We start from the raw sequence: 21,431 nt of genomic DNA, 5'->3' as shown, positions 1-21,431 counted from the left end.
CTGCTAACAGAAACACGCAATTCTCTTGTATTTGTATTATGTGTGTACCTCTTAGGTCAATTCCTAAGTGCACACTGGAGCATGCGTCGTTCTAAGCCTGAGCATCATGGTCATGTTCTTCATGATGGGTAGGTGATTCTTGATGGATAGCAAAGACTTAGGTTCCTACCTACTGACAGAGCACTTTGGTTCTATTCCGGGGGTGAATTAGGAGACCCAAAAGTCTAAAAAGGGAGACATTCCTATTTCTGTAACTGTGTAGTAGTTGGGCTTGCGATTGGGTGACATCTGAGCCGACCAGAGATAAAGGAAGGTGTGGAGAAATATACATGTCCAAAATCCTGACATTAAGAGGAAGGGCCCCCGGGCGGATCACTGTGAGTTCGAGGCCAGCCTGGTCGACAAAGTGAGTCCAGGACAGCCAAGGCTACAGAGAGACCCTGTCTCGAAAAACCAAAAAAAAAAAAAAAAAAAAAAAAAAAAAAAAAAAAAAGAGGAAGGGCCCAGGCTACAGTTAGCAGCTGACGTCAGCCTCATCCACGTTTGTACAGGAAAAGCAGATGCCTAGCAGATAAAGCTGTGAAGGCCATCAACACCTGCTCCTTGAGCTCCGTCTCATCTTCCACACTGAACGCTGCTCAAGATGAGCTGGTTTGAAGGCGGCAAAGTTGGGACCTGGGATCTGAGGGGACTCAGATACTAGTCCTCTTCTTTTGTCTGTATGTCTCTCCCTCTCTCTCACATTTTTTAAAAAAGAGATTTATTTATGTGTATGTGTGCTCCATTTACATGTACGCCTGCTTGACAGAAGAGAGCGTCACATCCCAGTATAGGTGGTTGTGAGCCACCATGTGGTTGCTGGGAATTGAACTCAGGACCTCTGGAAGCACAGACAGTACTCTTGACCACTGAGCCACCTCTCCAGCTCCTCTATCAGGTTTTTTTTTTGTTGTTGTTTTGATTTTTTTTTTTTGAGACAGGGTTTCTCTGTGTAGCCTTGACTGTCCTGGAATGCTCTTTGTAGACCAGGCTGGCCTCAAACTCAGAGGAGACCTGCCTGTCTCCCAAGTGCTGGGATTAAAGGCGTGTGCCACTATTCTGATAGGGAGGTTGTAGATGGACACACCCATGACGTAGAAGACATGGCGGGGCGGGGGATAGCTGTGTGATAGAACCACATGGCAGGGTGGGGGATAGTTGTGTGACAGAACACCACGAGCCTGTTGTTACTTGGGGTGGTGGTGGTGGTGTTCAGATTTAGAACAAGTGTTATGGGATGTTTTCGTGCCAGGTTCTGGAGACGTAACAACCAGACTCAGTCATAAAATAGTGCAGAACTGGTGTCATAGCATAGCCTATGCATGATGGATGACCTGGTACTACAGCCCAACATGGCTCTTAGTCAAAATTCCCACTTTATACATTAGCACTCATGTTGAGTTCCTCACTAGGAAAGGTCAGTAGGGTTTAGAGGGCTAGGGTGGAAAACATGCTGACACACAGTGAAAGCAACTGCCAGCTTCACACAGTGTTGCAGAGTACCCGGGTTGCCTATCACTCTGGGCTCATGTCTGTGATGTCTACAAGGCCAGTACAACAGGGCTGGGTGCAGGTCTCACAGGGCATTGGCCAAAAGTGAGTGGTATGCAGAAGCAACAGGAAGAACGAACTTCTGTGTGTTTTTTCAGGATATAGCAGCACAGGTGTCCTGGTGTCATTTCTGGGTGCAAATGGATTTGTAGGTGCATCCTTGTAACAAAGTATCATCAATGAGACTTACCTCCTTTGTGTACCTCCTGACAGAGGCAGGTTAAAGGTGAGAGAACTGCCCTTGCTGGACCTAAACCATGGACATCAGTGAGGAGGGTCTGCCCAAATGCCCATCACCTCACTCAGAAGTACTCAGCTCGCAGCTTCCACCTTTAACCACCCCTAGAGTTGAGGTAATTGGCAAAACCCATGAGCAATACAGCAGAACCCGGAAGCACAGAGGAATAGGCATGGCTGGTGTAGATAAGGGAGAATATTCTGGTTATTTGTTGCCGCAACACAACAACAAATCAAGGTAAATCTTAGTGTTCTAGTGTTACCGTTACCTTTCAGGGTTTTACATTAAGTCAGAGACTCAGGTGGGATCATCTGAGTGGTTTCTGTACTGGTTTTCCATCCAGCTGTGAGGTGGCACTGGAGTCCCAACCATACGAATGACATCCTGGATCAGTCTTCATGTCCTTCATGTTCATCTCTGGGTCTTTCCACGGTGGCTCAATTGGATTTTCTCATAGTACAGTGGCCTCAACATGCCTTGAATTACTAAATGGCAAGAGACGGCTTCGGGAACAAGCACTTGGCTAAGCAATGCAGCTGCTCTACTGCTTTTAGTGTGGCCTCAAACACCATGTTACTTCCATTATGTTTGACCCACTGATACAGGATAAAATCCCGTTGAGCCTGGAGACTGTAGAGGCACAGCCTCATCTTTCAACAGGTAAGGACATGTTGGGTGGGAGACGTCATTATGACAGCCTTTTGTAAAAATGTCATCCCAGCACTTGGGGGGAGGAAACACAAGATTCAGGATTTCATGGCCATCCTCTGCTGTACAGGAAATTAGAATCTAGCCTGGACTGCATGAGACTCAAGACAAAACTGAAACAGACAAAAAGAAACTCATGGTCTGACCCAAGAAGGAACATTTATGTCTAGAGGGCCACAGTGAGATAAAAACAAGGGCTATGGAAGGTTTGAGAACCACAAGAAACAGAGACCTGGCAGGGGAAGGTCACTGTTTCTAGAAAGAATAGCAACATGGGATACGCTTAGTGAAAGAGGAGTTAAAAGTATGGCCACTAGGCAAAGGTTCTGAGGGTGGATTGGGGCTCCCCTCCCTTTACTAGGAGACTTGCCTAGTCAGAGGGCGTCCTCTTCAGTCTCTAAGGCCCTGTTACTAGAAGGCTCTGCTGGCGTCCCTCTCATATCCCCCTAGGAGCCTACCCTCACATAGGCCTCTCGCTTGTCACAGAGATGCTGTTGCCCAGTTTCTCATTTCTCTCCAGGTCTTTTACCCTCCCACCAGGTCTGATCTCCCCCCTCATATCTCTGTGTTTCCTCACCTACTTTGTTTCCTCTCTTCAGCCATTACCTCTGTCTATTTTATTTCCTTTTCTGAGTGATGTTGAAATATGCCCCCATGGATCCTCCTTGTTATTTAACTTCTTTGAGTCTGTGCACTGTGGTATGCTTATCCTGTATTATATGGCTAAAATCACTTATAAGTGAGGATATACCATATGTGTCTTTCTGGGTCTGGGTTACTTACTCAGGATCTTTTCTAGTTTCATCATTTTGCCTGCAAATTTCATGATTTCTTTGTTTTTAATAAGTGAGTAGTATTTCATTGTGTAAAAATAGCACAGTTTCTTCATCCATTCTTCAGTTGAGGGACATCTAGGCTGCTTCCAGCTTCTAGCTATTACAAATAAGGTGGCTATGAACATAGTTGAGCAAGTGAAGATGTGCAGGGATAAAGACAGAGCAGATACAGCTGAGATTAGGGAAGAGCCAACCAGTGCCTGGCCCACTGCTGCTGCTGCTGACAGTGGCCAACAGCCTATGGCTTGGAGGTGTGTCTCTGAAATCTCTGCCTCAATGGTCCCGTCCTTCAAAATTGTTGAGTCTACACATGGCTTTATCATAAGATAAATGTTACTCATTAGATCTAGGACCAACACTGCATCCTAAGCCACTTCTACAAAGAAGCCATTTCCACAAAGTCACATTTTGAGGTCATGGAAGATGTAAAGCATGGAGAAGCACTGTGGAAGCCTTGGCATGGGTTCATGCATATTCTGAGGTTCTGTGTCTCTCTCAAATGGCACCCCGAAGGTGATGATCTCCAGGAACCTGAAATTGGGCACAGTGGTGAAGAATCCAAGGAAAGGCCTGGCAAGTCAAAACGAGCCACCTTGTCTGTTGGCCACCATGCTGCGGACAAAGCCAGCACCTAATGCCTTCCTAGACAGAAATGAGAAGAGTTTGTGACCTTTAAAAATATTAGCATCCAGCCAGGTATTGTAGTGCACACCTTCATCCCAAGCACTTGGGAGGCAGAGGCAGGAGAATCTCTGTGAGTTCAGAGGCTAGTCTGGTCTACAGACAAGACAGTCTGAGCTACATAGTAAGTCCCTGTCTTGTTAAAAAAAAAAAAAAAGGATTCTACAATAAACAGAGAAACTATTGATGACATTTCCAAAACATTGATGACTTTTCTATAAATAGTCTAGAAACCCTGTACCATTAACTACAGAAGGATTACCTCAAATCATTACTCAACATTTCTTCAACATGCAAGAAACTGACAGTCCATAAAATACCTACTACACTACAGGCAACTGTGCTTCTTCCTCCAAGTTCATTAATATTTCTCTCCCATATAATTATGTGTATGTTTAAATGAGCAAGGCATATTTTTTGTTTTTAACTATGAACTATGGCTTGTATAGTTAGGGTTGTGTATGTATTGTATAGATACCTGTAGAGTGTGTGTGTGTGTGTGTGTGTGTGTGTGTGTGTGTGTGTGCGTGCCTGCCTGCCTGTGTTGTCCAGAAGACAAAGAATTTACCAAGTGGTTATGCTATCTTCTTAGTCCTACTTAGGTCTGTAATAAAACATTTTTCATGAAAACCAAGGAGAATATCTTGATGAGGGATATGGATGAAGAACTGGCTCTACAATAAATTCTTTTCATATTGATCATATTGATGAGCGCCTGGTGAGAGTACTTGAGCCTGCTGAAATGACATGATTTTGGACTTTCTGCATTCACAATGCACGTCTCTTCCCAGGATGGTGCACCCAGAGTGGCCCACAGCTTCAGTCATGGTCGCACGTGTGACCTTGACTATATGCCTTGAGCTGATTACACAGCAGGGGCAGACTTCCCACAGACAGACACCACTATATGTTCTCAGCACTGTGAGTTTGCTCGTAGGATGTCACTTGTGAATTCTGCAGGAAGCCCTTCTCACCTTTGTGATGGACAAAAGGTTTCTCCCTGCTGTGAATTTTACAATGTCTGTAGAAAGAAGACTTGTCGCTGAAGGCTTTCCCACACTCGGCGCACACGTACGGCTTCTCGCCTGTGTGGATCCGTTGGTGCTCTTTGAGATTGGCTTTAGAAGACATGGCTTTGCCACAATCGCTGCAGATGTAAGGCTTCTCCCCAGTGTGAATTCTCTGGTGGGTGCTGAGAACTGACCTGTCATTGAAAGCCTTCCCACACTCAGAACACACATAAGGTTTCTCCCCGGTGTGAATGCGGTGGTGCACCTTCAGGTGGGACGCTCTCCGGAAGGACTTCCCGCAGTCCGAGCATTTGTAAGGCTTCTCCCCAGTGTGAGTTTGCTGGTGCATCTGCAGGTGGGAGTTTCTTCTGAAGGATTTCCCACAGTCGTCGCATTTGTAAGGTCTCTCACCGGTGTGGATTCGATGATGCACGTGGAGGTGCGACTTCACGCTGTATGACTTCCCACACTCGTGGCACTTGTAAGGCTTCTCCCCTGTGTGAAACCGACAGTGCTTCTTCAGATCTGAAGCATAAAGGAACAACTTCCCACAGTCGGTACACGGGTAACACTTCTCTCCGGTGTGAATTCTCTGATGTGTGCTGAGGACTGACTTTTGGCTGAAGGCCATTCCACAGTCAGAGCACACAAAAGACCTGCCGTCTGTGTGGATCTGATGATGCACCTTCAACTGGGACACTTTCCTGAATGACTCCCCACAGTCAAAGCATTTGTAAGGTCCCTCACTGGTGTGAATTCGATGGTGCGCAAGCAGGTTAGATTTAATACTGAACGATTTGCCACAGTCGGGGCACTCGTACGGCTTCTCCCCTGTGTGGAACCGACAATGCTTTGTCAGATCTGATGCGCACACGAACATCTTCCCGCAGTCGCTGCACGTGTAAGGCTTTTCTCCGGTGTGAATTCGCTGATGTATGGTGAGGACTGACTTTTGGCTGAAGGCTTTCCCACAGTCAGAGCACGCATAAGGTCTCTCGCCGGTGTGTGTTCGGAGGTGCACCTTCAGGTGGGACGTGTAACTGAACGACTTCCCACACACATGGCACTCATACGGCTTCTCCTTTGCGTGGATCCCGCGGTGCCCTTGCAGGCTGGAGGTACCCCTAAGTGATTTTGCACACTCAGGACACTCATAAGGCGTCTCTTCTCTCTGAGTTTCTGAATGGGAGGTCAATTTGGACTGGTGGAGAAAGGTTTTCCCACATGTGTGGCAGATAAAAGATGTTTCCATATTGCTAGTCATTTGCTGTTGACAGAAAGCTGGCTCACTAGGGAAGACCTTGCCACAACCAGCATAGTCGGCTGGCTTGTCTTGAAAATTAACTCCATGCTCTATAAGTGGTTGCGTAGTTGAAAGGGTGTTCTCACTGCACGCTTTCTCTCTTTGATGAGGAATTTCACACAAACCACTCGAAGAGGCTTGTGTAGGAAACTGATGAGATCCAATAATATTGCTAAGCTGCTTTGTGGCACTGCTTTGACTGTCACTGTTGGCTTCAATGTTAGGCTTCGAATTTTCTGCAAATGAGAAACATTTTGGAGGTACATATTGTGTAGAAATGAGGTGGGACCCCAAAAGACTAGGTTCTCCAGTTTCTTCCCAGTCACAACCACTGTCTGTTGTCAGGGTTTTCTGGTTTCGGAACGCACTGGGACTTATGGGTAGGATTTGGCTTTGCAGATCTGTCTTTGTAGCAGTGCCGCCATCCGGCCACAGTTTCTCTAAAATGGAACAACATGGACCATGTCTCTCGACTTCATTGGCTGCATCATTCAGAAATGAAGCTTTCAAACAAAATTTTTGCTGTGGTTTGTCAAGCTGCAATTCACCTGTAGAGAACAGGAAGAGACGAAGGAAGAGGCACAGTGAACAAGATGGAGGAAGCCTCACTCAGAGCTGAGTGTGAGCACTGAGCAATCTGTGTGATCAGGATGGAGGAGGTATCACACAGAGCTGAGTGTGAGCACTGAGAGGGAGGAGGCATCACACAGAGCTGAGTGTGAGCACTGAGAGGGAGGAGGCATCACACGGAGCTGAGTGTGAGCACTGAGAGGGAGGAGGTATCACACGGAGCTGAGTGTGAGCACTGAGAGGGAGGAGGCCTCACTTGGAGCTGAGTGTGAGCACTGAGAGGGAGGAGGCATCACATGGAGCTGAGTGTGAGCACTGAGAGGGAAGAGGCATCACACGGAGCTGAGTGTGAGCACTGAGAGGGAGGAGGCCTCACTTGGAGCTGAGTGTGAGCACTGAGAGGGAGGAGGCCTCACTTGGAGCTGAGTGTGAGCACTGAGAGGGAGGAGGTATCACACGGAACTGAGTGTGAGCACTGAGATGGAGGAGGCATCACACAGAGCTGAGTGTGAGCACTGAGAGGGAGGAGGCATCACATGGCACTGAGTGTGAGCACTGAGAGGGAGGAGGCATCACACGGAGCTGAGTGTGAGCACTGAGAGGGAGGAGGCATCACACGGAGCTGAGTGTGAGCACTGAGAGGGAGGAGGCATCACATGGCACTGAGTGTGAGCACTGAGAGGGAGGAGGCATCACACGGAGCTGAGTGTGAGCACTGAGAAATCTGTGTGATCAGGATGGAGGAGGCATCACACGGAGCTGAGTGTGAGCACTGAGAGGGAGGAGGCATCACATGGCACTGAGTGTGAGCACTGAGAGGGAGGAGGCACCACATGGCACTGAGTGTGAGCACTGAGAGGGAGGAGGCATCACATGGCACTGAGTGTGAGCACTGAGCAATCTGTGTCAGGCCACAAGTATGCATGTGCATATGGGGTGCATGGGAACGTCCCTTACACACCAAACCCCAAACGGGCAATACGTGAACTCCACCCCCAAATAGCCACATCCACTCTCCTTGCTTTATATGTGGGAAATTGGGAGCTATAGTGATTTGTGGGAAAGATGTGGTTTGGTCAAAGGCAGGCAGCTTGACAAGTAAGAAACCCAGACATACAGCTGTAGTACGTGGGAAGGCTCTGCCAAGGCTGCTGTACGGCATTGCTGGTGGACAGCTAAGATCTAAAGAACGGACTGCCGAGATGTCGCTAGCTCTGGAGAAATGCATATCCATGCCCTTTGCCCCTTTTCTCATCTGTTTTTGGTTGTGTTTCTTCTTCTTTATTGTGGTAGTAAGGGACAAAGCAGAGTCTCACCTTTGTTAAGCAAGTATTTCACCCTGAGCCATAAACTACCCTTGAATGGTTATTCTTTATTAAAAAAATGTGCCTCCCCCCCATCTGCACACAGAGGAGGTGCAGCGGTTAAGAAGGCGTGTTGGTTGCAAATCTAGTGCAATGGGAACTCACTGGGATTGACGGGGGTGACCCTAGGGAAGACTCTGACTCGGACCCTGAACCAGCTACTCTCTGTAACCAGGCAAGGCTTCCGATGGAGGCTTCCACCGCCGCAGCCACAAAAGCCTCCACCTACAATCTGTCCTGCCTGCAAGATGTGCTGGGGTAAAGGCGGTGCACAGTTTCCAGGAGTGGCCAACCAATGACTAGTGCAACTTTGAGACTCACGCCATGAAAGGGAGCCCACTCCTGACACAGCCTGGAGGGCCAGGAACCAGAGGCTGGATAGCCCAGAGACACAGGACAGAAGCAAACACAACTGGAAAAAAAAGTTCAATAAAATGATTCCTAATGACATCTGCTCTGCCAGTGGACCAGAGCCTAGCATCAGAGAGACTTCAGCCAGTAACTGATAGGAGCAGGTGCAGAGATCCAGAGCCAAACATTAGGCAGAGCTTGGGGAATCCTGCAGAAGAGGGGTTGGAAGGATTGTAAGAGCCAAAGGGGCTGGGCATGGTTGCGCACACCTTTAATCCCAGCACTTGGGAGGCAGAGGCAGGTGGATTGCTGTGAGTTCGAGGCCAACCTGGTCTACAGAGTGAGTCCAGGACAGGCAAAGCTACACAGAGAAACCCTGTCTCAAACAAAACAAAACAAAACAAGAAAGAACCAAAAGGGACAAGGACACCACAAGATCATGGCCTACAGAACCAACTAACTAGGGCTCACAAGGGCTTGCAGAGACTGAACCAACAAGAAGGAGCCTGTGTAGGTGTGACTCTTTTGACTGCTTAGGGGACTTTTTTCCTCCTAATGGGCTGCCTTGTGTAGTCTTATTGTAACTTGTTATACCATGTTTGGTTGACATCCCTGGGAGGCCTGCTGTTTTTTGTTGTTTTTTTTTTATTAAAAGAAATGGAGGAGACGTGATTCTGGGGAGAGAGGATGTGGGGGGAGGGTTGGTAAGAGAGGAGAAGGGGAAACTACAGTGGGGATGTAATATATGAAAGAAGATTAAATTAAAAAAAAAAGAGCACTTGTTGCTTTTACTGGTGACTTAGGTTTGGTTTCCAGCAGCCACATGGCAGCTAAATTGTAACTAGAGTTCCAAGGAATGTGATGCTCTCTTTTGGACTCCACAAGCACTGTGCACACACGGTGTCTGGACATAAGAGGAAGGCAAAACACCCATAAACATAAAAGAAAAATGAAATTGCACACACACACATAGTAAATGTATGTATGTGTATATACATGTGTTGCACATGCTGTGGTGTGTGTAGAAGTCAAAGGACAAATTGAGGGAATTTGCCTTGCTTTTTACCACGCATGTTCCATGAGTCAAACTCACTACTGACAACACAGAGCAACACATGGAAATATCCCAAAAGGAATGAGACACCAAGACAAAAGAAGGGGAAAAAACCCATAAAAGACTAGGTAGAAAAGACTACCCAGATCTAGCCAATGGACAGAACATTCTCCACAGTTGAATGGAGAGTGGGGTCTGACTTTCACACAAACTCTGGTGCCTCACCTTTGACCATGTCCCCTGGAGGGGGAGACCTGGTGGCACTCAGAGGAAGGACAGCAGGTTACCAAGAAGAGACTTGATACCCTATGAGCATATACAGGGGGAGGAAATCCCCCTCAGGAACAGTCATAGGGGAGGGGAATAAGGGGAAAATGGGAGGGAGGGAGGAATGGGAGGATTCAAGGGATGGGATAACCATTGAGATGTAACAAGAATAAATTAACAAAAAATTTTAAAGAAATGAACACAGAAAAAAAAAGACAGAATAACAGAAAAAAAAAAAAAAAGACTAGGTAGTCTACCACATTTGGAAATAAGAAAATAAGGAAAGAAGGCCCATCTTGCATCCGCAGGCCAGCTGTGCTCACCCACTGCCAAGAGGTGGCCGTAGATCTCCAGCATCACCTCCTGGTACAGACATCTCTGGGCAGAGTCCAGGTGCTGCCACTCCTCCTGGCTGAAGTCCACAGTCACATCCTCAAAGGACACCAGTCTCTGTAACAACATACTGTAAATTAACATTGAGAAATTGGACATGTGTTTTCAGTGATACCCCCTCCCCGCCTGCCAGATTAAACTTTCCACAAAATACCCATTTCTTGTTATATTTTGGGGCATAAATAAAATAATAACTGGCCACATATTAAATACTGTCATCTCCTCCCCAAGAGGCTAGAAATGGATTCTTTTTTATTCTCTATCAAAAATTAAACAGCACGACAGTTATTAAGTCATTCTGTCAATAGCCATTTTGAGTCCCTGGGATTCAACACTGTATGAGTTTGTACCCTCAAAGAAACTCAGACTTGCAAAATGGCAAATATAAAGACCGAAGTGTGGGGCTAAAAAGAAACATTTTTAGAACTATATACAAAGCAAGCAGTTGGGAAGGGCAAGATGGGCATGTTCCTGGGAATGGCCATCGTGCTAAGCAGAGTACAGCAACTTAAAGCTGGAAGTGAGACATTTCAGTTGGAATGTGGGGAACACTGCATTCCGGAAGAGAACTAAAGTGAAGGTGGAGTGGCAGGAAAAGCCAGGGCCTCTCCAGCCACAGAGGATGAAGGTGCAGTGGCAGGAAAAGCCAGGGCCTCTCCAGCCGCAGAGGATGAAGGTGCAGTGGCAGGAAAAGCCAGGGCCTCTCCAGCTGCAGAGGGCTCTGTGTGGGAGGAGACAGCAACGCCCATAATGTCTGGAGACTGGTTGCCATCCACGTCATCACAGGGAGGTAATTTGGGGCGGGCCTGGGGCCTTTTCAGTTTTGAGTCACAGATTGTCACGTAAGTCATTAATTGCAGGGGAGCGAAGATCTTTGAATGTAAGAGGCTGGTCTTCGTCCATCACTCTAAGATGTGATGGTGGGAGGATTTGCCTTTGCCAGCAGTGGAGACACAAAGGCAGCCTGAAGGGCAGGTACGACTGCAGCACTTTTACGGCTGCTAAACCACACAAGAGAAGCACTGCCCAGTAGGTCTACATGAGGTAGGATTTGGGGGGGGGGGATGCTGCTGCCGGAATCCAGCGATGACTTTAGCACCACAGAAGAGGGTGCGGGCCTGGCAGGATGCAATAGTGCAGGCATGTCACCACTGTGAAGTGCTCTTGCAATAATAAAATAAAACTGGAGTGTGATCATTCTCCAGAGCAGAGATGGCCAGTGTAAATACAATGGGAGCCACAAAGCCATGGCAGCCATATGAATTACAGATGAAATCATCTTAATAGCATACTTAATTTAAACCAACATATCCAGATCCAGCTTCAGGCTAAAGAGAATGCTCAGGTGAGTGCTCTCGCTTCCTGAAATCGGGGGTTCAATTCTCAACACCCACATTGACAGCTCACAACTGGCTAACTCCAGTTCCAGGGTATCTGACGCCCCTTCAGGCCTCTGTGGGTACTGCATGGACACGGTACACAGATACGTAAGTAAGCCAAGCATCCATACACTTAAAATCATATAATTTTAAAAAATTAGGATACTCTTCCATTTCTAAACGAGGGCCTACGTTTGAATGTTTTTTACAACATTTTTTCGTTTATTTATTTACTCACTTTACAGCCTGATCCCAGCCCCCTCCCTCTTCTCCTGCCAAGCCCCACCCTCCCACTCCCCCACCCCCATGTCCCCTCTCCTTTTCAGAGAAGGGGAGTCCTCCAAGGGGTATCAACCAAGCCTGGCACCTCAAGTTGCAGCAGGACTAAGCACATCCTCTCCCACTGAGGCCAGATGAGGCAGCCCAGCTATGCGTAGGGGTCTAGGTCCAGCCCATGCATGCTCTGTGGTTGGTGGTTCAGTCTCTGTGAGGCTCATGGGCCCAGGTTAGTTGACGCCGTAGGTCTTCTTGTGGTGTGCTTGACCCCTCTACCTCCCTCTATCCTTCCTCCCACTCCTCCACAGAACCCCCAGAACTCAGCCTATCATTTGGATGTGGGTCTCTGCATCTGTTTCTCTCAGCTGCTGGGTGAAGACTCTCAGAGGCAGCTATGCTAGGCGCCTGTCGGCAAGCAAAGCATAGCATCACTGAGCGCGTCAGGGGCTGGCTCTCTCCAGTGGGGTGGGTCTCAAGTCGGGCCAGTCACTGGTTTACCATTCCCTCAATCTCTGCTCTTTATCCCTACACTTGTTGTAGGTGAGACAAATTTTGGGTCAAAGCTTTTATAGGCGAGTTGGTGTCCCCCTCCGTCCACTAGAAGCCCCTTCTGGCCACAGGACTTTGGGCTCCACATCTCCTGCTTCTGGGAGCCTCAGTTAGGGTCACCTCCATGCACCCCCTGCAGCCTCCCTTATCCCAGAGATGCTCCCCCAATTTCCATTCTCACTCCCTGTCCTTCCCCCAAACCTCCTCTCTCCCGACACCCAACCTCCACCCGTTACCCTCCCCAACCCCTCTCCTGGTTCCCTCCCTCCGTCTACTTCAGATGTATATTTTATTTCCTCTTTTGGGTGAGAATCAAACATCTTCCCATGGGCCCTCCTTGGCGTCTTTGGGTCTGTGGGAGGTAGCATGGCTATCCTGTACTTTATGGCTAATATTTGCTTATAAGTGAGTACAAACCATGGTGTCTTTCTGGGTCTGGGTTACCTCACTCTGGATAACCTTTTCTAGCTCCAGCCATCTGCCTGTGATGATGGGCTTCCTAAATTCTCTTTCACTGAATAACCAGTATTGGAAATTCAATCTCTCATCACTTCAAAGTGTAAAACTCAGCAGGAGAGTGTTTGGTAGAACACCCAATTTATACAGGTACCTGCATGTACACCTGCAGGCCACAAGAGGGCACCAGATCTCATTACGGATGGCTGTGAGCCACCATGTGGTTGCTGGGAATTGAACTCGGCACCTTTGGAGAAGTAGCCAGGGTTCCTAACCTCTGAGCCATCTCTCCAGGCCCCAATTGTGCATTCTGAGCATCTCCAAAATTTGCCCAAGTATTTTTATTAAATCACACCTAGTTTGTTTTGTTTTTGTTTTTAAACCACTTTCTAACTGACATGTAGTGTCCTTTCAATTATTGATGACCACAACATGAGCAGTGATGTCCACAGCAGCGGTGACATTACCACTCTTGGAAATCACAGGTTCTGCTTAGGTTTCACTTTAGGGTGCCCATGTGGATAAGCACTGAAGATATGTAAAGTCCAGCGCATCCCACGGTCTCCTAGACTCAACAGCCTCACAGTACAGCTGAAGCTAAGGCACCCCTGTCATTTGGATCTTGGATCTCCAAGCGCCATCTTGGATCTTTTGCCTGGGATCAGGGGTATTTAGAGAACAAATATTTCTCTTTTGTTATATTATTAAACCTCCATGGACAAATCTCATTAAAGCTTTTTCTCCTTAAAAAAAAAAAAAGTAAGATATTCAGCTTTTGAGGAGACGATATGTCGCTATGAACTGGGAGAGAAAGTCAAAAGCACACATGTGCAGTCAAGAAAGTGCTAGGGCGCTGTTACCTTGGCATGGAAAGATTCCCTTGAGGAGGCGGGGAGAGAGTCAAGAGGCCACTCCTCCATGTTCTACAATGTATAAGCCAGGCACACAGCTGAGGAGACACAGGTGCCTGAGTCCCCCAGGTCCCGAAGTTTGAACTTCACAAACATTACCATAATAAATAGACACACGATTTCCTCTGGCTCACCAAGCGAGACCTGGATGCACCCCACCTCTCTGTCTCGCCAGTCCTCTGGGTTGAACAGAACCAGCACCCCCTGGGAACCAGAGGCGGGCAGACAAACCTGAAGTAAAAAGCAATGGACCCGTCAGTGAGGCTCCCCCAGGAGATGCTGGGGTTGCAGCCCTCTGCCTGTCACGCTGAGCTGAGAATCAAGGTTGCCTTGGGAACAGGAAGCCCGTCTTCTGCTTCCAGTCGCTACAACCTAGCTATGAAAAGTTGAACCTGGGGCATCTCCTCACCTCACACGATCCATCCTGTTCTGCTGCGGCCGGCCTCTGGGGCATCTGGTGGAAACTCATGTCGGTAGGCATTCCCTCTATGGCTTCTACTCTCAGTCTGCTGCTAACTTTCTCAGGACTCTGATGGTAGGTGAGCATGTGGAGGGTCCCAGTAGAGTTGCGGGGCAGAGGCCAGCTTGGCTATGTTGAGAAAACGGGCAGTGTGGATGATTCAGCATCACCGGGAGGCCTGCAAAGACAGCAGAAAGCCCTGGGAAGTCACTGACCATGCTGTCACTCACCCAACATGCATTTGCCCACGAAGGTCATCACGTAGACCCCGAGGAGCAGGCAAAGCCCAGAAATGTCCAACTCTTCCTTTCACCTCTTAACTGTGACGACAGGAGGGTATTGCATAAGGTGACACAAAGCAAGGATGAGGTGGTGGTCAATGCACTGGAATTTGATGCAGGATGAGGCCAGTCAGTCCTAAGCACCTGGGTGCCAAGTTGCAAACATGACTAAAATATCAGCAAGCTATGAGCTTACTTTCCAACCAGCCTTTTCAGCTGTATGTCAGAGGCATGACCACACCTGGTGCCTTAAGAGGAGGCACACGAGGCTCTGTGATGTCCCCTGATATGACCTCAGGCCACCGGATGAAAGAGAAAGGGATCAGTAGCTATCTGACTTACACAAAGTGACACACTGCCCCAGGGCAAGATTTTCTTGCTTCTAGACACTGTTCAAATGTACGGATGCACGCATAGCCTGTCCTCTCGTGACACATTCCTGTAGTTCACGACCACAATTTCCTCCTCGATCATAAAAGTACTCAGAGGTTCAGGGCACTGACTGCTCTCCCAAAGGTCCTGAGTTCAATTCCCAGCAACCACATGGTGGCTCACAACCATCTATGATGTGATTTGATGCACTGTTCTGGCCTGCAGGTGTACATGAAGACAGAACATTGTATACATAATAAATAAATAAATAAATCTTTAAAAAAAAAAAGTACTCAGGTATACCCAAGGACCAAGACCTCTGTTCTGAAAGTCTACCCTTTCCTTCTTTTTATTCTGTTTATTTTATTCTGGTATTCTGTAGCACAGGCTGACAGAGAGCTCAGTGTATACTCCAGGGTGGCCTTGAGGTCATAGTGACGATGTCCCATCAGCCTAGCAACCGTAGGGATTACAGGTGTGAACATTCCTCTGGCTGACAATGTATGTCTTTTGTGTCTGTGAGTCACCTAGCTATACTGGATATGGTCGCTCAGACTTTCAGTGACCTCTACAGACTGGACAGAGGCCTCCAGGTTGCAGACTGCCGCCTCCCAGTCACTGGCATGCCCCAGGACCCTGAAATCATGGCTCTTTTGACAGTCAATACATTTTCCCTGGAGTATTGTTTATTGGTTTCCACACAACACCAAATAACTCCTAACACAAGGATCTAAATAGCAGATCCCAGCATGGAGGCAGCACTGATGTTGCTTTCTTCTTCTTCTTCTTCTTCTTCTTCTTCTTCTTCTTCTTCTTCTTCTTCTTCTTCTTCTTCTTCTTCTTCTTCTTCTTCTTCTGGTCTCATGTAGGCCTGGCTGGGCTTAATCCCATTATATAACACAGATTGGTTTTGATATCCTGATCACCCTGCCTCATCCCCCAGTGCAGGGAATATATGTGTGTTCCACCACGGCTGGCTTAGAAGCAGCATTAAAACAAACTTTCAGAGGCTAATTTTTTTGTCAGCCAGTCTGAGTGGCTGGCTACACAAAAACACACCTCTTACCTCAAAGGGAATAGGAATAGTTTATTCTAGAACCAAGTGTTACCATAGTCTGGAAGCAGATACAGGTTATCCAACTACCATGCTCCAATGAGAGAGGGCTTGGGGAAAAGACTGGACACTGTCTTCTGGCTTTCATGTTCACGTGTACACATGCATGTACCCATAATAGCCAAATAAACCTGCACGTAACCCACAGACGCCAAAGCAATAACAACAAAAAGCGAACCCTGGTGGGACCGTTAGTTAGGCAGGTTACAACAAGCTGAGGAAATCTCTGGTCACAGGCCTCGCACGCTCTCTGGTGGCCTTCTTAGCCTTTCAGCCATTGGAAACCAGTGGGCTGCTTAGGTAAATCACATAGATGGACACTGAATAACTAACTGCTGAGGGGACAGAGGACAGCAAAAGACACACTCCATACCTGTAACATACAAACGCAACAAACACCCAGCACTTATCCGTTTCATCGGCCTTGAATAACCTTTACCATAGGTGTGGCTTTTGGTTTCTGGAAACTTCACTTGCAGACCTACAATCCCAGTACCCCAGAGGCAGGGGCTGGGAGGGTCGGAGGCAAGAGGGAGTGTTCACAGGCACACCTGAGGCCAGACTGGCCTACAAACTAGCTTTCATGCTAGCTGGGGTACGCAGGAATACCCTGTCAAAAGGAAGGAATAAAGGAGGGAGGGATGAAAAGTTAGCTGGAGAAATGGCTCGGCGGTTAAGAGCAATTGCCACTATTGCAGATGGTTCAGCTTCTGCATCTGTATCTGGCTCACAGCTTCTGTAACTCCAGAAGATCACATCTCCTCTTCTGGTCTCTCTGGGCACTAGGCACACACTTGGTGTACCTATATACAAGCAGTCAAACATTCATATACATAAAGTAAACCTTTTTTAAAAAAATCACACATACAGACACACACACACACACAGACACACACACACACAGAGAGAGAGAGAGAGAGAGAGACAGACAGACAGACAGACAGACAGACACTGCTTTTACTAAGATGTATCATGTATGCTCCCTTCACTTTGGCTTTGACTTCTACTCTACTCCAGTTCCTAACTTATTTCATCCTCAGCCTAGCCTCCAAGTTGCAGTCATCCTCCAGCCTCAGCCTCCAGAGTGCTAAGGTTACAGGACAGTCATGTATCACCACCCCACCTTTAATATATAACGCTTGATTTCTAAACCTAGGCCTCAAATATGCACACCAGAGACAGACATGGGGCCACTTTGACTCATCTGCTTAATGTAACCAACGTCTGGAGTCTCATCCTCTGCTTTTCTTTCTTCCCTTAAAAAAAAAGAAAATTTAAGAGGTGGGGGTTAGTTGGAGAAAGTAGCTCATTGGGAGTTATAAAAAAAATTTTTTTTAGATGCCTGTAATCCCAACACTTAACGGAGGCAGAGGCAGGAGGATCTCTGTGAGTTTGAGGCCAGACTAGTCCCAGAAGGCCAAGGCTAGGCAGAAAAACCCTGTCTAGAAAAACCAAAAACCAACCAAAGAAATAATTTAAAGTTTATGTGCATGAGTGTTTTGCCTGTCTGTGTGTCTGTACACCACAAGCTTGCGGTGCCTGGAAGTCAGAAGGAAGCAGTTCTAGATAGTTCAAAGCCACCATGTGAGAGTGGGTGCTGGGAACTCAGTTCCTTCACCGGCTTTTCATCCTCACTGGTCTCTACGCCAGGCAGGCATACTGGATGAGGGTGGCCCTCGCCTGTTTGGGTGGAGAAACCCAGACTTCTGCCGTAAAAACCTCTTTCCAGGACCGTTCTGCTTAACTGCCGATCACTGATCCTTAACCATATCCACAGGTCCCAGGCACAGGCCAAACCTCTGGTAGGTCTCACATCTACAAAGGACACCGATAGTGATGCAAACTGGCGTTGTAATTGAATTAGGATTGGTTTTTGTTGTTGTTTTGTTTTGAGTCCTTTTTCTGTTTTCAGCTCCAGCTCCACAAAAGAAATATAATAGAGGGACCGGAAATGGTCTCTGGGGCCAGCACCAAGGCTTATGTCTCAGCTTGGGTGACGGAGCGTGCCACATTAAATATACCTACACATATCTCCTGGCTTTCATGCAATTCCTTCTACTGCTAATACTGCTTAGGCTGACATTGATGGAGGACACTCTATCCCCAATTTGGGCTAAAAAGTAAGTAAATTCATTTCCCCCTTTTCTCTTACTCTTTGGAGTTTTTCTCCCCTCGCAGGCCAGGGTTTGATCATCAGCCAGGGCTCCAGTTCCCGGCTACTCAAACACTACCGCACGAACGAGAAAGCAGCGCGGTCTCCCTCGCAAGCGCCCTACACTGGCCCCGGTGCTCGCCTGACTCCTAAGCCAGTCGCTGGCGGAGGGGGGCACAGGGCACCTCAAGGTCTTCACCCAGGAGTTCCGGGAGCCTGCAGCGCCCACCCCCTGAGCCCTGGCCCCAGCGTCCTCGCGTGACAGTTTTCACGGACGATGGTGTGATATCCCACAGGAGAGCACACTGGGGAGTGACACAACACAGACGCGGAAGACCCGCAAGAACAGAGGGAAAACGAACCGATCGACCCCCACTTTATTCACGGCATCCTCCTGCAGCCGCCTCGGCCGTCGCTCAGCACAAACCAGCGCTCAGCAAGCACAGCGGCCGCCCTGCTCCGCACTCACTCACCTCAGAGCGCCGCAGACAGCTCTGCACACGGCACGCCGGGGCCCCGCGACTTCCGCCCACAGACACCCACAATTCCAAGGGTTCAGATTCCAAACACCCACGCTGTCCTGGCAACGATAGCCGAAGCGAACTACCTTAGGATCTGAGCGGATGTGACCACTCTAGGCCACTTCCGATTTGAATAAGGGTTCCCTCAACCCATTACTACCACATCCCCCCTTCGTGGATGACGCGCATGCGCACCACTGCTGGCAGAGGTAAATCTTGCCAATACTTACTATGGCTCATCTGGTGGTTTCTGTTTTTTTCATAAAGTGCCATGGCCGCACTCACACTCCAAAGACACACAGACACACACCATCAAAGTGCATCAGTTCCATACAGCTAGTCAAGGCCACGTGATGTCAGTGGATTTGTTTACTATTATTATGTGTATCTATTTCTTAGAGACTGTGACGTTACATCTTCCTAAAAGTACCTTTTCTCGATATTTGATTCCCTTTTTATGCATTTTTGCCTGCATGTTGAGTTTACAGCAAACAGGGCACCTGCAAGAGCAACAATGCTCTTAACCCGTCTCTCCTTTTCTTCACCTTATCTCTTCGTTTTCACCTGAGAGGGTCTCCCTATGTTGGCCTCACTGGCTCGGAACTGGCCATGTCCATCATCCTGGCCTTGAACTCTCAGACACCCCTTGTCCTCTGTCTCCTGAGTTAAAGTTGTGTGCTACCACACTGGCCTGTTCTGATTTTTCAGATCGAAAACTAGGTGTGATTATTGGGAAACAGGAAGTGGAGCCATATGGAGCATTAAAGGCGAGGATGTGAGATGAGCCATCATGGACTTCATACAGGGGCATCTCGTGCTTCTCAGAGTATAAAAACCTGCTCTTACTTAGAAGTAAACTGCCCCACCCCCAAGTGCATAATAGAAACTGTGTAGAACCAGGTGTGGACAATGGTTAAGTGGAGAGACCAGTCAAATGGTGACATCACCTACCTAGTGCTGTATCGAATACATCAGTAGACCTGATGTAGAGGATGAAAGTAACGCCAAAGACTGTGTGAGATATTTCCAGGCTAAACACATCCTAACCCTGCCTCGTCTAGAACAATGTGTGGCTTCTCAATGTATGGGTTGTGACCCCTTGGACAAACCCGTATCTCCAATACTACTTACATCATGATTCAGAACTAGCGCTTGCCTCATGGAGGTGATGAGCCGCTAAAGAGAGTCGGAGCTCACGCTGCACTTACATAAAATCAGAAGTTGCTATCTGTATGTGAGCGAGAACGCGCCATTGCCTTCCTGAACGACCTCCTCACACTTATCCAGTGCAACCCGTTTCCCTGTACATTTTGCTGTGATGACCCATAGCATCCCATTGTATTTATGCCACAGTTTCATCACCCATCCATGCCTACTGATGGATACCTAGGCGGATTCCATTTCTTTGCTATTGTGAAGAGAGCAGTAGCAAAACACGGGTGTGTGGGTATCTTTGTGGTGTGATACAGGTTCCCAGGTGTGTATCCAGGCTGGGTCACTGGGTAGGTCTAGTTTTCGTAAATGTAGAAAGCACCTCTGAAGGCTGAATAGTGCAATCCGGTCTCAAAAACGTAACAAATCAAACAAGCCAAACACAACCGAAGCCCAGGCCCGCTCCACTACGGTCACAACACACTACATCCCCTCCACCAGTCAACAAAGGAGACAGCCATTCTGCTCAAACACTTCAAAAGCATTTGACGGCATGTCCTGCTCAGTCCCTTCTCCCAGGTCCTTATTGGCATGGGGTTTCTGTTTGTTTAATTTAATTTTTTTTTTTTTTTTACAGTCTAGGTCTTTTTAAACATTAAGCCATGATTCATAGGGACCAGAGCAGCTCAGGCGCTTTCTCTTAGTTATCACAAAGTGTGTTTCTTTGGGCGAACTGACTGCTGCTTTAGTTTAACCCAGTTACTCTTCTCTTTGCCTCCCCTCAATTCTAATTACTTCCCTTCATTCTTTCCAAATCTTTTTGTTGCTGTTCCTTTTTTTTTTTTTTAAAGATAGAATCTCTCTAGCCCTGGTTGTGCCGGCACTCGTTATGTAGAGCAGGCTGGCCTTCAACTCACAGAGTTCTGTCTGAATTGGCGGCTCCTTCCTCCAGAGGGAGCTGTTCCTCCAAGATACTTTTGAGATTTGTCCTTTGCTTTCCATAGGTCCCTGCTCAAAGGCCACCTCTCCAGACACTGGCTTCTTCCTCCCTCCCTCTACACTACTTAAAACAAACCTCTGTGCTGGGGATGTAGCTCAGAAATAGACTGCCTCTGTGAGGAGCTGGGGCTGGGGCTGAGCACCTAGGCCCTTCATTCGATCTCCAGCATTGAAAAAGAACAAAAAGTGGCAGTCAAAACCGCTTGACGTCTTATTTATGGTCACATTGTCCTACCCCTTCCCCGCCCCCCAGGCTGGAAAAGCCTGGAAGGAGGGTCCGCTGGCTCTGCTCACTGAAGCTTCCTCGCACCCACTGGAGGACCACACAAAACCATGTTCAATATTTGCCAAATGAATAACTGTCCTGGTGCTTTTAAAGCCCAGGAGAACCTGATGCAGGCAGGACATCCATCTCTGCCCTTTAGCCCCATCTTAATTAGGGAA

The 21,431-nt window shown here is 47.8% G+C and overlaps 1 protein-coding gene across 4 annotated transcripts; it reads right to left on the bottom strand.

Moving 5' to 3' along the window:
• Positions 1–2,678: 2,678 nt before the first annotated feature.
• LOC311592609 (uncharacterized protein) lies at positions 2,679–20,908 on the bottom strand. Of its 4 annotated transcripts, XM_084773233.1 has the most exons (5): positions 18,789–20,908; positions 14,346–14,574; positions 14,071–14,167; positions 10,296–10,422; positions 2,679–6,914 (listed from the first exon to the last, which is right to left on the bottom strand). In XM_084773233.1, exons 2-5 carry the CDS (start codon positions 14,357–14,359, stop codon positions 4,957–4,959), a joined length of 2,196 nt encoding a protein of 731 aa, XP_084629359.1. In that variant the 5' UTR covers positions 14,360–14,574; positions 18,789–20,908; the 3' UTR covers positions 2,679–4,956. The 4 variants fall into 4 exon arrangements, with proteins under 4 accessions (XP_084629359.1, XP_084629358.1, XP_084629360.1 ...); XM_084773232.1 differs by lacking the exon at positions 14,071–14,167 and having other exon boundaries at positions 18,678–20,907; XM_084773234.1 differs by lacking the exon at positions 14,071–14,167 and having other exon boundaries at positions 10,296–10,435; positions 18,789–20,907.
• Between the last annotated feature and the right edge of the window lie 523 nt (positions 20,909–21,431).

Source organism: Acomys minous, assembly GCF_964271855.1.
Source record: "Acomys minous genome assembly, chromosome: 2".
Taxonomy (NCBI): Eukaryota; Metazoa; Chordata; class Mammalia; order Rodentia; family Muridae; genus Acomys; species Acomys minous.
Note: the sequence above shows the minus strand (reverse complement) of the source record. Positions and strands in the feature narration are given on the sequence as shown.